Genomic DNA, 13,131 nt, shown 5'->3' on the forward strand with positions numbered 1-13,131 from the left:
TTAAGTTTTAATTACAATTTACAACAATTCAAATATTTAATTTCAACTATCCCAAAACACAAATCAAACAGCTATTAAAATCCCAGATTTTGATCCCTTAAATTCCAACAATTTTCAATTAATTGATCCAAATAATTCAAAACCTAGATCTCGTAACTTTAGCAATTCTTCCCACATATTTTTTTTAAAGAAAAGATTGATAAAATAGATTAATAACACATGAACAACAACATAGCTAACATTTGTTGTAATAAACTTTCCCGTCATATAAACCTCCTATAAAATTGTTAAGATTACTCTTCTATCAACTCAGCTATTATTATGGGTGTTTTAAAAAAACCAACCAACCAACCAATTAAACCTTAGAAACTGGGAAAACATTACCCGAAAAAGCCAAACCGAGAGAAAAAAAACTATCAAATCGATTTAGAAATCATAAAATAACTTGGTTCCGTTTGGTTTTGATTTTAGAAATTGAAATTGGGTAACCGAATCAAACCCAATGTAAGTTGTAAACCCACTTAAAAAAAAGTGTATAAATAGATAACTTATTGACCTAATTTCACTAACCTTAAAAATCCCTCTTTTCTCGTTCAAAACAACCGCCAAACGTTTATCTCTCTTGTTCCATCTCTCTCCTTTGTTATCTCCCCTGTTGAAACTTGAGAGGTTGTTACAGATAACCTCCATCTCCCATGTTTTGTTCTTTTCTTCTACTTTATTGCCTCTATTTGTCGGTTAATGGCTTTGGTTAATGCTTTTTCTTTTTTAATTTCAAACGAGTTGTTTTCTTTTCCAGTTTTTTAGACTATTCAAACTCTCTTTTTGTGTTTCTTAGCTATTTAGAAAATGGAAAGCCTTTAACGCATGCCTACTGTTCTATTTTGGCATGTTTGTTTTTTCTGCAATTAGGCTAAGATTATCTCCTATTCTGATCACCTAAACTCCCTGGATCCGTGCTTGCAAATTTCTATGAAAATTTGTTGCTCAACTATATGTTTACACCTCTTTTTTTCTTTTTCTTTTTTCTGTCAGTTGTTGTTTTTTATTGTGATGCTTATTTATTTTTTCTTTTGAAAATACAGAACATTTAAACAAGTAACTAACACCTTGTTTAATAATACAATAAAAGTTGACTAAGAGATTTCTGGTTACAAAAAAAAATAAAAATGAACTTGACCGAATCGATTCAGTTTGAGTTGGTTCTCGGTTCGGTTTGGTCCAATTTTCTAAAAAATTTCATCTCCCAGTTCGGTTGGAGTTTTAAGCCCAACTTGAACCTGGAATTTTGAACCCAACCCGGACCAGACCGTGAACACCCATAGTCGCCACTCCTTTGCAAACCACTCTTCTACTCACTGAGCATAACCTCTTTGCCACCATCAAACCCATCGAACAACCATCACAAACCCGCAACCTCTGTCACCTACATCTCAACCCGCAACCTTAATTCCTCTAAAAAAAAATAACACTAATAATGAACACAAACGTACTAAAAAAGCTCAATATAATCCTCTTCTTACATATGCTAAACCTGAACAAACCTTACCACCTAAAACCAACCACAACCTCTCACCTTATTGGATTCCAACTAACAAAAGTCACCATTGACCATCATACATAAACTTTCATCTTCCCCCCATATTCATTACCATACACCAATAACCACCCAATAACCTCCAACCATAGACCATCATTCTCCTTAACAAATCACATAATAACCTTCAACCACAAACCATCATCCTCCCTCATAAACCACTAAATCAATCTCTACCTAAGACCACCAGCATCCCAGCTGAACCAATATAGCCTACACATTCACAATCATCAACTCTAACCAAACTCAATCTCCCACCAACACCACCAAACCAACCCATCAAACCATACCTTAAAAACAATTATTTTCATCAACCAATATCCACCAACCTCTCACGAATCATATTTAATCAACCTTTTATCCTCTAATTGAATGACATAAACCCATCTCCATCTCTCTCTCTAAGTCACCGTCTTTTTAAGAGAGAAAAAAACCATATAGCCTTTTCTTTACCTCGTCGTTGTCCTCTCGCATATAATGGGACAAACCATAAACACCACCATCAAGTCATTTCCCTATTGATCCAGCATTGCCAGCAGCTTAGTTCTCAACCCCTTTTGCCATGGTCCAACAACAACCCACCTCCATTGTTTTCCACTTCAACTTAACACTGACAGGCCCATCAACAACCTCCACCCAAAAACTCACACCAATCCACCATATAATCAACCTAAAACTGAGTCTAAACTCAATCATTTGGTAACCATGTTTAGCCTTGAAAACACAGTAACTTCACCAACTATTAAAAGAGAAATAAGGGCAAGTGATTTTTTTTTGTAGGTTTATTTAGATGGCACGTGCAAAACATATGCACGTTCCAGTCCAGAAAGTCAATAAGACAGCGCATGAGACAAACGTGTGTCGTGTAGCCCAATCAAGTTCTCTAGCATTTTCTCACATGTTTTTACCCTAATTTCAAATCAATGCATATTGATCATTTGGATAACATGTTTATTTTTGTGTTTTAAAAATGTTTTTAACAAAATTTAAATTTTTTTGTTTTAAATTAATATATTTTTTATGTTTTCAGATCATTTTAATTACTGATATTAAAAATAATTTTAAAAAATAAAAAAAATTATTTTGATATATTATCTAACAAAAAGCATTTTGAAAAACAATTGGTACAACACTTCTAAATACTCTCTTAATATTGGTTAATTTATGAATGTTATATTTTCCTATGTTATAAGCAATTTGTAACATTTGATTAATTTTCCATGGGTGGATGAGTTTATTTGTATTGCTATACATGTTGTGTTTTGTATGAAGGTGAGATCAAATATTTACAATAATAGTATTCTAAAGAAAACAACAATAAATTTTAAAATTAAAAATTAAAAAAGATAAAAAAAATATTTATTATAAGTGTGAATTTATGTAATATAATAATTAGTACCAAGTCAACATGATAGCATCAAGCCTTATTGAGTAAGAGTGGTGTCCTTATAATCCGTTTTAGAACTAATCAAGTTAAATGGGTCAAAGCCTAATTCAATGTTAACCATCCATATAGGTCCAAAACTTATTTTAGAAACAGTCAATTTGACAAGCCTTCTTTTTTAAGGGGTTGATATCAAAATTATTGTGAATAACCTAATCAACAAGTTTTATTTTTAAAGAGATCGATGTTCTATTTTTCAAAAGCAATTTAATCAACGAGTCTTCTGTTTTAAGGGTTCAACATTGTATTTTTTACAAATAAATAAAACAAATTGCAAATAAAAGCTTAAAAATATAATCAAGATAATTATTGGCAATAAATAAATATATATGAGAAAAAAACACATAGTAAAGGTAACATTTCATAAAAAATGATGTGGTAAGAGTAACATCATTATTCTTTTAAACATAACTAACTTTTTACCTGAACTTCGAAATCAGTGCTAAACTTTAGAAATCCTAGTTTTTTTTAAATCATTAGGTGGTTACTCTAATTTTCTACATATTTTCCCATTATAATTTCGAAGATCCCATTTTATGTTCGAGTATGACAACATTTACATGATATCAAGAGAGAAAGAGTTCAATTTGTTTTAGTATTTAATAAAGTCTCCTTACCTACTACCTATATCTATATAGGATTAATGTTTAGATGTTTAAATAAGATTCAAAATCTATATCATTATATAAAAGGTTGTAAAGTCATTATGAACGATGGCCTACATATGTAATTTCAATATATATATATATTATATATATTATTTTTTTCATTACAATTTTCCTTTATTTTCTTTCACTTTAATTTTTGTAATCTCTTTCTCTCATTATCCATAGATGTCTCATTTTCCTTTTACTCTATGACACGATCAAATCACATAAAATCACCTTTTCTTAGGGTTTAAAATCGGATCCCCACACTCTACTTAATTTTGCAATGTTGCTACATGCTTTTTTATAGAATTAAAGTTATATTATGTAATTTCTTCTTTTTAAAATATAAAACGATTAATTAGTAGCATTTTGATCAAAAAAACTATTTGAGTGATCAACAAATATTTATAGAATCTCAATAAAGTGATAGTTGCTTTAATTTCAAATTTTTTTATGAAATTAAATTATTTATTTTTTCCTTTTCTTTTCTTAGAAAATTTAATTTTCAAAATTATGATTAATCTCTTTTATATCTGAATTTTAGGATAAAAAATTATCAAATATGGTCAATTTCTATTCTATAAAAAAATATTTTAGTTTATTTGATAGACTTTAATATTACATTTGAATTTTTAAACATGAGTAGCATAATTTTAAGTATTCATTTAATATAAGATCTAAAAGTATATTACAAATAATTTGCCCTAAATTTTTGGAAAATCAAATTGTTTAAAATATAAATAATCAATAAAAATTAGTCCTTATATATAAAAAAAATTGTGGTGATTAGAGAATAATTAGTAATATTATATTAATTAATTTTTAAAATTTACTTTAAAAAATATAAAGATACAAGGAAATAATATTTTTTTTTCTGATTTGTCATAAACGAGACAGTAAAATTCCAGTCACGATCATAACTTTTCTCCCTTGGACCACAAAAACACGGCGCACCAAAATTTTAACCCCAACCCTAAACTCTTCTTTGCACAAAATATCTACCCATCGGCCACTCTCTCTTTTATATATATATATATATATATATATATATATATATATATATGAAGAATAGCCTTAAACCCTCTCTTGACGATAACTATCCTCTACACGTCACCTAACCATAAACTACAATCCCTGATTTCCAATCACTCTAACTTCTCTCATCTGTAAAACATTTTTAATCTTAATTCTTACCAACGGTAGTTTCAAATCTTCCTGCTACCTACTGAAAGAATGGCGGAGGAGGAGGTTGTGGCGCCGGCAGTGGTTCCTGTGGGGTCGGATCACAAGAGAAAGCTGGAAGATTTAGAGCCTGAAACTCTAGAAGAAGCTGAGCCGAGTCCAGCCGACGAACAGGAGCCTGAAGAGGATGGGAAAGCAGATGACGTGGAGGATGGTGGTTCGCCTGATTCTAAACGGCTAAGGATCGATGAAAGCAAAACCGATGGGTTAGGTAATTGAGGTTTTGATTTTTAGGGTTTGGTTTCTGTTAATAAATTGGAAATTATTTACTTAATTTGGGTATTTTATTATTTTTTGGTTGATGAAAAATTAATTATTTTTGGAAATGCATTATTTTACTGTCGTTTTTTGTGTCAATGAAGTGATTTATTTTTTGTCGAAAAAAGAAGTATCAAATCAAGAAATAGTAACTTGACTTGTTATTTTGGTTGGTTTGATTGTTATGAAAATTGGGTTTTGTTGAAATCTTGACTTCTGTTTTATCTTGTTGCGAATGCTATATCAAGAGGTGGGGGTGGGTTCTGATGGTTTTGTTTTTGTTGGTAACAGCCAGCGAAAATGGTTTCAAAGGAGATGAGTCAGATGAACATGCAAGGGAAGAAGCTGAAGAGCCGTGTGTTGAGAATGAGCATGGAAAAGATGATAATGCTGAGCCTCTGTCCGAGGAGGTGCCGGAAACAAATGATAAAGAAGACCCAAATGCAGATAATCAGGAGACTAATACTACTGACCAAGCTACTGTTGATGATTCCAAGACGGAGGATGCTGAGAAACCATCTTTAGAGGATGCTGGGAAACCTTGTGCTGAAAAGCTGTCTGAGGAGGCTGAGGAACATCTATCTGAGGATCAAACAACATCGCGTAAAATGGAGGTTCCAAATGACAAGGTGTGTTAACCAAGCCTCTTCTTGTAATTGTGTAATGAAACCTGATCAAGCTTGTTCAGGTAAAATGTTGGGGAATTGGGTATGATATGTGAGGGAATATAGTGGATTTCTTATGATAATCCAGTCATCTTTTTTTTTAGAGCGTGGATGTCATCCTGTCCAATTTTACTAAACAGTTTTTGAGCGTATAGTTGCTTGGTTTTTGTTTCCCTTTATATTGTTGTCGGGTTCTCTCAAAGATTATTCTTGCAACAAAGGTTTTAAACAATGCCGTGGCAGGTTGGAGTACTTATTGGCAAGGGTGGAGATACTATACGTTACCTGCAGTATAATTCTGGAGCTAAAATTCAAATCACAAGGGATGCTGAAGCTGATCTACAATCCACAACAAGGCCAGTGGAATTAATAGGGAGTTTAAGTAGTATAAGCAAGGCTGAGAAGCTCATCAATGCAGTCATAGCAGAGGTACTGAAATTTAATTTCTTTCTTTGTTACCTACTTTCCTTGCTTTGCTAGTTTTCTTTTTTCTGTTTTGAGATTATCTTGCCATTTATTTGGATGATTTCGTGTTGTTTTGCATTCACTTAATATGGATATCATGTCGTAGGCTGATGCTGGGGGTTCCCCCTCTCTGATAGCTATGGGCCTTGCTACTAGTGCACAAGCTGCTGAAGTGGGAGATCAGCTGGAGATTCCAATTCCCAATGAGAAGGTTAATTTATGATTTCTGATGGATGCATTCTTTAGTTGTGTTTCTCAACTATGCTGATGCAAGCTTGCATCCAGGTTGGTCTAATCATAGGACGGGGTGGGGAAACCATCAAAGGTCTTCAAGCCAAATCAGGGGCTCGCATTCAGGTAGTTGATATTGCTGGCTTGTCACCAAGATGCACTTTCATATAGATATGACCTTGACAATTTCCCTAAAAAATTTCAATGACTGGTCCTTACAACCTTGTTTTACTTCAGCTGATACCTCAACATCTTCCAGAAGGGGATGAATCAAAAGAAAGAACAGTGCGTGTAACTGGAGATACGAGACAAATTGAGACGGCCAGAGAAATGATAATGGATGTCATGAATCAGGTTTGTTTTCGCCTACTTTTTTCTCCTATGTAGAATATATTTCAAATTTGCTGTAATTGTGGTTGCTTCAGGTGGATTGATATGTTACCTTTTTCTGAATTGTTGTGTTGATTTCATGAAATTAAGAGTATTTGATTGACTGGTATCTAATTTTGTATCAGGCCTTGTTTAGCAGTTGAGCTTTGGAATTGCATGCACCAAATACTATTTTCTTTGGTTCCTTGAGGCATTAATGCATGTCTAGGATCTCATGAGCTAGTTCTGTGAATTTGTTTGTTCTATCTTGAAACTGTGTAGGCTTGGCATCAACAAATGGATCTAAATATTCTCATTTTTATCTGTTTCTGTCTAATTGTCTAAAATAATTTGTTTCTTAGTAATTTGACGATTTGATATGGTAATAGTTTCTTTGTTTGTGTGGCTTATTCTGCTGTACTTAGGCTGCCTAGTCCTAGGCTGCCTAGTCCCTGATTTGTTACTTGAAGGTTCAATTTTCTACATAGATTTGTTGCCTGTGGAAGACATATTTATTGTCGTTTTGAATAATCATCATTTGATAACATCCTGTCCAAGAAAAAAATATAGAATATATGTTATACTAGACTTTTTCTTTATGTAGGGAGATGTTTATACAGCCTCTGTTTAGGAAATAGAGTTTTAGGCTGTTTCAAGTTCATCTTTTTGTTGGTTGTGGGTGAATTGTTTTTAACTAAATTATTGGAGCTCAGGATCTGTATGTTTTTAACTGCAATTGCAGACATGATTATTTTGTTTGTATGTTAGAGTCGCCATTCATCCATGTCAAGAGCTGTTCTATAGTTTTCTATGAGAGCTAGAGCTTTAATTAAATGACAGAATGGAGTTTGTGGTATTAATGAACGATCCATTCCAAGGTCATTTGAATGCTCTTAGGAAGATCTATATTCCATCCAAGATGTCGGTTGCCATGATTTATTTGTGTTCAAGGTGCCGATTTCGAATTGGTTGACTTTAAAATGCAGATTTGGCTTTTGCCTTTCCCATGGGGTCAGCATTGCTTTTTTGGTGTAGCAATAGACAGCCACTATTCACTCTCATCAACCGAAGAGAGGTATCAGGCATTAAGTTTCGGAATTGCAGGATGGTAATAGTTGGTAAGAATGCTTTGAGACTTCGAAGTTGTACAATAATAATTCAGTGATACATAACCTTAGTGATCATTAGTACCCCATGTTTTATGCATGAGATGCATGTTGAAGAAAGTACAATACCTGGTGAAGTCCTTGTATGTGAAGCTTTAATTGGAACGACACTTTCAAATTCGCATCTGCTTCTGTGCTGAAACATTTGAAGAATATTATATATGTTATATGATGTGCCTTAAGTTGCATTGGAGCGGCTATAAAAGCATATTTAGCTAGTAAAGCACTGGGAATATGCCTTTTCAACATGCAACTCTACTGATATTACCTGACGTGATTTGATCATTAGTGTGTATTTCTAGGATTTTAAGATCTGCATTGGTTATGATAATGTCCTTTACTGTTGCTCTTTATAGTATATCTGTGCTTGTCTTGATCATCCTGACCATGTAGAGAATAGAACTTGAGACAATGTAATCTTAAACATGGCAGTTCTGCACAACCATACAATCATTTCATTGTCTAATCTGATTTTGTTTTTGTAAGTTGTGGGTTTCATTTTCAACTGCAAACTACGAGCATCTAAATCTCTATCCACATTAACTCCAAAAAAACCATGGCATTTTGTCATTCTCAATCTTTTCTTCAGTAGAATATATTTGAATGTATAAATTCTTATTTCAGAAAATATTATGTTTGGAATTCATATCAATCTGAAGTAAATGGGTAAGGTAAGGAGCTGCATGGAAGGATGGAGTCCATAGGCTGCTCGGTTTATCTTTTTTTTTCTTTTTTTTTTAAGATAGAAAATATCCTTCAGTGGTAGAAAAGAGATGTTAATTGGATATCCTTGCACTTACATAATCAGAAACTCGGGAAATTGTTATATGTGACATCTTATAATGTTTCATGTTTCTCATAGGGCCTTTCTGTCCAGCTTGGACTTTATTCCCACTCTCTGGTCCCTTCCATTCTATAAATTCAACATGTTTTGTACACCTGTTCACATCTATAATGGCTTGCTTTCTTTTTATGATACAAGTACAACATGTTTTGTACACTTGTTAACATCTATAATGTCTTGTTTTCTTTTTATGATAATGTTTTGTTTATGTTACTAGCTGTTGTGTTGTTATCAAATGCAAAATGAATTGAATTGACCTGTGAAGAGAAAAAAGGATCAAAGTGTGTTTCTCACTCGCTTTTATGTTTAATTCCTTCACATTTCACATAGTTTATTCTATATTTTGTCAAAGCTGCATGCCTTTCAATACTAACGTGAATTGTGGCTTTGTTTTGGTGGTGTTTTTGCTTCAGAAATAATGATGTGGTTTTCTCTGTGAAAGACTCAAGGCTTTTCTCTAGTTTCTTTTTCTTGTGCAATTGAAATTGGTTTTGTTCACTAATTTCTTATTTGTCATTTCCTTGGATAGACTATGAGGCCGGCAACTCTCTCTAGCAGCTTTAACCAGCAGCAGTCCTATCGACCCCGAGTACCCACTGGCCCAGCTCATTGGGGTCCACGTGGTCATCATTCAAACCAGCAAATGCCGTATGATTATCATCGGGGTCCATATCCAACTTATGGTGGTTATCCTCCACAACAGATGGCTCCTAGAAGTAACTACAGTTCTGGCTGGGAGCAAAGACCTCCTCCTAACATGCAAGGCTTTCATCCGCATAGTGGTGGCTATGATTACTATAGTGGCCAAGGAGGTCATGTATCTGATCATCCGGTATCTGCCCCAATGTCTACTCCCCTTCCTGGGCATGTTTCTCGTCATTCCCCTGCCCCTGTTATGGGTGGACCTCCATCCCAGGTGAATTACAATTATGGACAGTCCCATGGTCCAGATTATGGGCATCAAGCTCCCTATTCCCAGGCAGCTCCTTCTCAGCAGAGCTATGGGTATGGATATGATGAACCGAAGTATCCTTATGGGCATGGAAGTTCTCAGCCAGCTTATCCGCAGGCCAGCAATCAACCAGGCTATGGGGCACAGCAGCAATATGGCAAGCAGCCATCGTATGGCATGCCATCACAGGGTCCACCTCCTCAATCATATGGCCCTCCTAGGCCTGGTCAGCCAGGAGATGCATCTTATCAAGGTCCCATTCAATCAAGTCAATTGTATGGTCAACCACCACAACAGCAGTATCCATATGCATCAAGTGGGCCCATGCAGCAAGCATATCCTCCTTATGGGTCTGGATCAGCTTCCGATGGGTATAATCAGGCACCACCTGCATCTGGCCCAGGCTATCCTCAGCAAGGTGGCCAGCCTGTTCCAACATATGGACAGCCAGCTGGACAAGCAGCAGCAGCTGGCTATGGTCAAGTCCCTGCTGGGGGCTATGGAGGGTATCCATCTTCACAAGGTTTTCCTGAGCAGCAAGCTGCGAACACTGCAGGTTATGGCTATCAAGTGTCCCAAGATCCTGCTTATGGTAGTGGCCCTGCATTCAGTGCACCAACCAGCCAGCAGGCTTATGCTCAACCAACAGCAGCTCAACCAAGTTATGATCAATCAGTCCCACAATCGGCTGGTTATGTCGCTGCTCCAGCAACAGCACCGGTTGGTTATGGGAAAACGGTGTCTCCACAGCCTGGTTTTCCACAATATGACTCAACCCAGATGTATGCTGCTCCACGCTGAGAGTGATTAGCCTTCCTTGTAGGCGGATTTTCATTCGTGATAAATGAACCGGGCAGTTATGATTAATGTTTTAGATGTCTTAATATTCTTTAGATTACATCTAGGCGTAGTTCTCTTTCTGATAGTAGAAGAACTTTTAGTTTTCACCAATCTTAATATGTAACCAGATAATGCTACTGTTTAATCCGGCTCAAGTTTCATGTTACCTGTGGGTGTTATTTCTCTTATTTTTTAATGCTCCATGCAGGGAAGAGATGCGGATTAAAGGTGAAAAGTCAAGTTAATACTGTTCAATGGCACGCACCTGCCCTACCAAGGCAAAGGTATTCTCCTTTTCCTACTAGACTACATACAAGTTGTTACTTAGTTCTTCAGCAAAGGAAAAGAAAAATAGATAAGATGGGAAATTTGAAAGGAAGGCTGTTTTGGAGCAATAAAAACCTGCTAAATTGAGATTGATAAGACTGATAAATGCATAAAGCTCATGTCCAGATAAAAAATAAAAAATAAAAGAAAGATAAAGTAGAAATTCAAGAGGCCATAAAAGCATTATAATTATAAGAAATACTAAATGAGAAGGTAAATCACTGCTTTTTGTTTTTTTAATTTTTTTTATTGACACCTAACTGTATTGTGGGTTGCTATAGTTTAGTTAGGTCAACCTTTCTTTTTTATTTTTAGTCCTTGAACAATTTTTTGGTTTTGGTAATTGATTTTTTTTGTTTTGGTAATTGATTTTTTTTTTAATTTTATCCTTTCATGTTAAACTCACATGATTAATGTATAAAACTACCATCATTGAACTCCTATCTTGAAGATGAACTCATTTATACCAAAATTGACTTTTTTGTGATTGAAATGTGGCTAATTGAATTTTTTATTTTTTGTTGCCAAATTTTAATTATTCTCTCTTTTATCTCTTACAAATCAGGGATAGAAAAGTAATGAAAATAAAGTTTTGAGGATTGAAATATAATACTATAAACTTTTATGGTCCAAATGGTAAGAAAGAAGAAAATCCAGGGACTGAAGTTATTGTTTTACACATCATTGCCGCGCTATATTGACGTGAATAATGCTTATATGTCTCTAGATTCTATAGTTGAACATCGCGCGTCAATGAGGCTAAAGTGAAACCCTATTTTTATTTAGTATATAGTAGTGTCTATATAACTAAAAGAGGTAGGATTCCAGGGAGTCGACCCTTTATGTTTTTATTTTTTAAAAAAAAATCATCTTTTTTTTTTTTTAATTTATTTGGTTTTTTTTTCAATTTTTTTTTTCAATATTCAATTAATTTTCAATTGGTTTTTATAATTTATTTTAATTTGCTTTCTATGAGGTTATTGTAATCTCCAAAAAATATCTCAATATTTAGTAGATGTTCAATTTTATGAGTGTCTATTTTTGCTATCATCTCATTAAATAAAAAATTGTTTAAAAAACCAAAGTTGTTAAACCTATTGGAGTCCATAATCTAAGTTACAAGTTTGACAAATTAAGTCGTGAAACTTGTTGATTTAACATGTTACTATTTCAATATTTTTAAAAAAAGAAAGAGAGATGTCATATTGAAAAAAATTTAAAATCAAACCATGTTTTTTACCAATTGTCTAGGTTGCTTTTGGACTCGCCAAGTTGACTACGGCTCACCAAGGCAACGCCCACATAGGTTAATTTTAAACATAGGCAAAGTAAGGAGTTAGGTTGAGCGGTTTCAAGGTTGATTAATTATATTGAATTTAATAGTGATGTCAAATAATTCCTTGAAGCATGAATATTTTTTTATATATATCTTTTAAAAAGTTATTCAACTTGCAACTATCACGGACTAGTAAACTAGTGATATTACTAAACGAAAAGCGGTAATATCATTGGTGAGTGAAAATTGAATTTAATAAGGTTTAGAAATTTTCTTGAAATTCTAACTTTTTTTTAATTTTATCATATTTATTTTACTTAAAAATGATGTTTTATGTTGATTTTTTTTTAATTTCATTTTTTTTAATTTCATTTTTTTTTCATTCTTTTATTTCCTAATCCTTTTTGGAAATGTTGCGACATGAGAAATTTTATGAGTTCAACAAGTAAAGAGATATCCTTGTAGTTATTTATTAGGTACAGACACAAGAAGGAAAAAGAAATCCTAGATTATATATCTCTCTCTCATCCCTACGTCTATCACTTTCCTTTATCTTTTTTCAAAATAGACTTCAAAAAAATAAAAAAATATAAAAAATAAAAGAAATAACTAGCTGCTATTCTATATAATAAAATTTTATGGTGAGACCATCCATAAACATGAAGAGGAAATTAAAAAAAAATTGGTTACCCTAACCAATGGGAAAACATAAATGGAAGGAAAGGAAAATTGAAAATAAGATAAGGTTCTAGGTGCTTAATTGAGACTAGAAAGGTGGTCTACACTACTGTAGACTACTCTGTTG

The 13,131-nt window shown here is 33.7% G+C and overlaps 1 protein-coding gene across 1 annotated transcript; it reads left to right on the top strand.

Annotated features, from left to right (window-relative positions):
* The first annotated feature begins 4,744 nt into the window (after positions 1–4,744).
* LOC18104348 (uncharacterized) lies at positions 4,745–10,889 on the top strand. The gene is made up of 7 exons (XM_024583523.1): positions 4,745–5,144; positions 5,483–5,820; positions 6,100–6,285; positions 6,428–6,532; positions 6,607–6,678; positions 6,790–6,906; positions 9,461–10,889. Exons 1-7 carry the CDS (start codon positions 4,925–4,927, stop codon positions 10,682–10,684), a joined length of 2,262 nt encoding a protein of 753 aa, XP_024439291.1. The 5' UTR covers positions 4,745–4,924; the 3' UTR covers positions 10,685–10,889.
* The last annotated feature ends 2,242 nt before the right edge of the window (positions 10,890–13,131 follow it).

The sequence above is a fragment of the Populus trichocarpa genome, chromosome 13, assembly GCF_000002775.5.
Source record: "Populus trichocarpa isolate Nisqually-1 chromosome 13, P.trichocarpa_v4.1, whole genome shotgun sequence".
NCBI classification, from domain to species: domain Eukaryota; kingdom Viridiplantae; phylum Streptophyta; class Magnoliopsida; order Malpighiales; family Salicaceae; genus Populus; species Populus trichocarpa.

Coding starts and splice junctions, on each gene's coding strand:
- LOC18104348 (XM_024583523.1), top strand. CDS start 4,925: ATGGCGGAGGAGGAGGTTGTGGCGCCGGCAGTGGTTCCTGTGGGGTCG. Junction 5,145..5,482: donor AAGCAAAACCGATGGGTTAG/GTAATTGAGGTT, acceptor TGTTGGTAACAG/CCAGCGAAAATGGTTTCAAA. Junction 5,821..6,099: donor TGGAGGTTCCAAATGACAAG/GTGTGTTAACCA, acceptor ATGCCGTGGCAG/GTTGGAGTACTTATTGGCAA.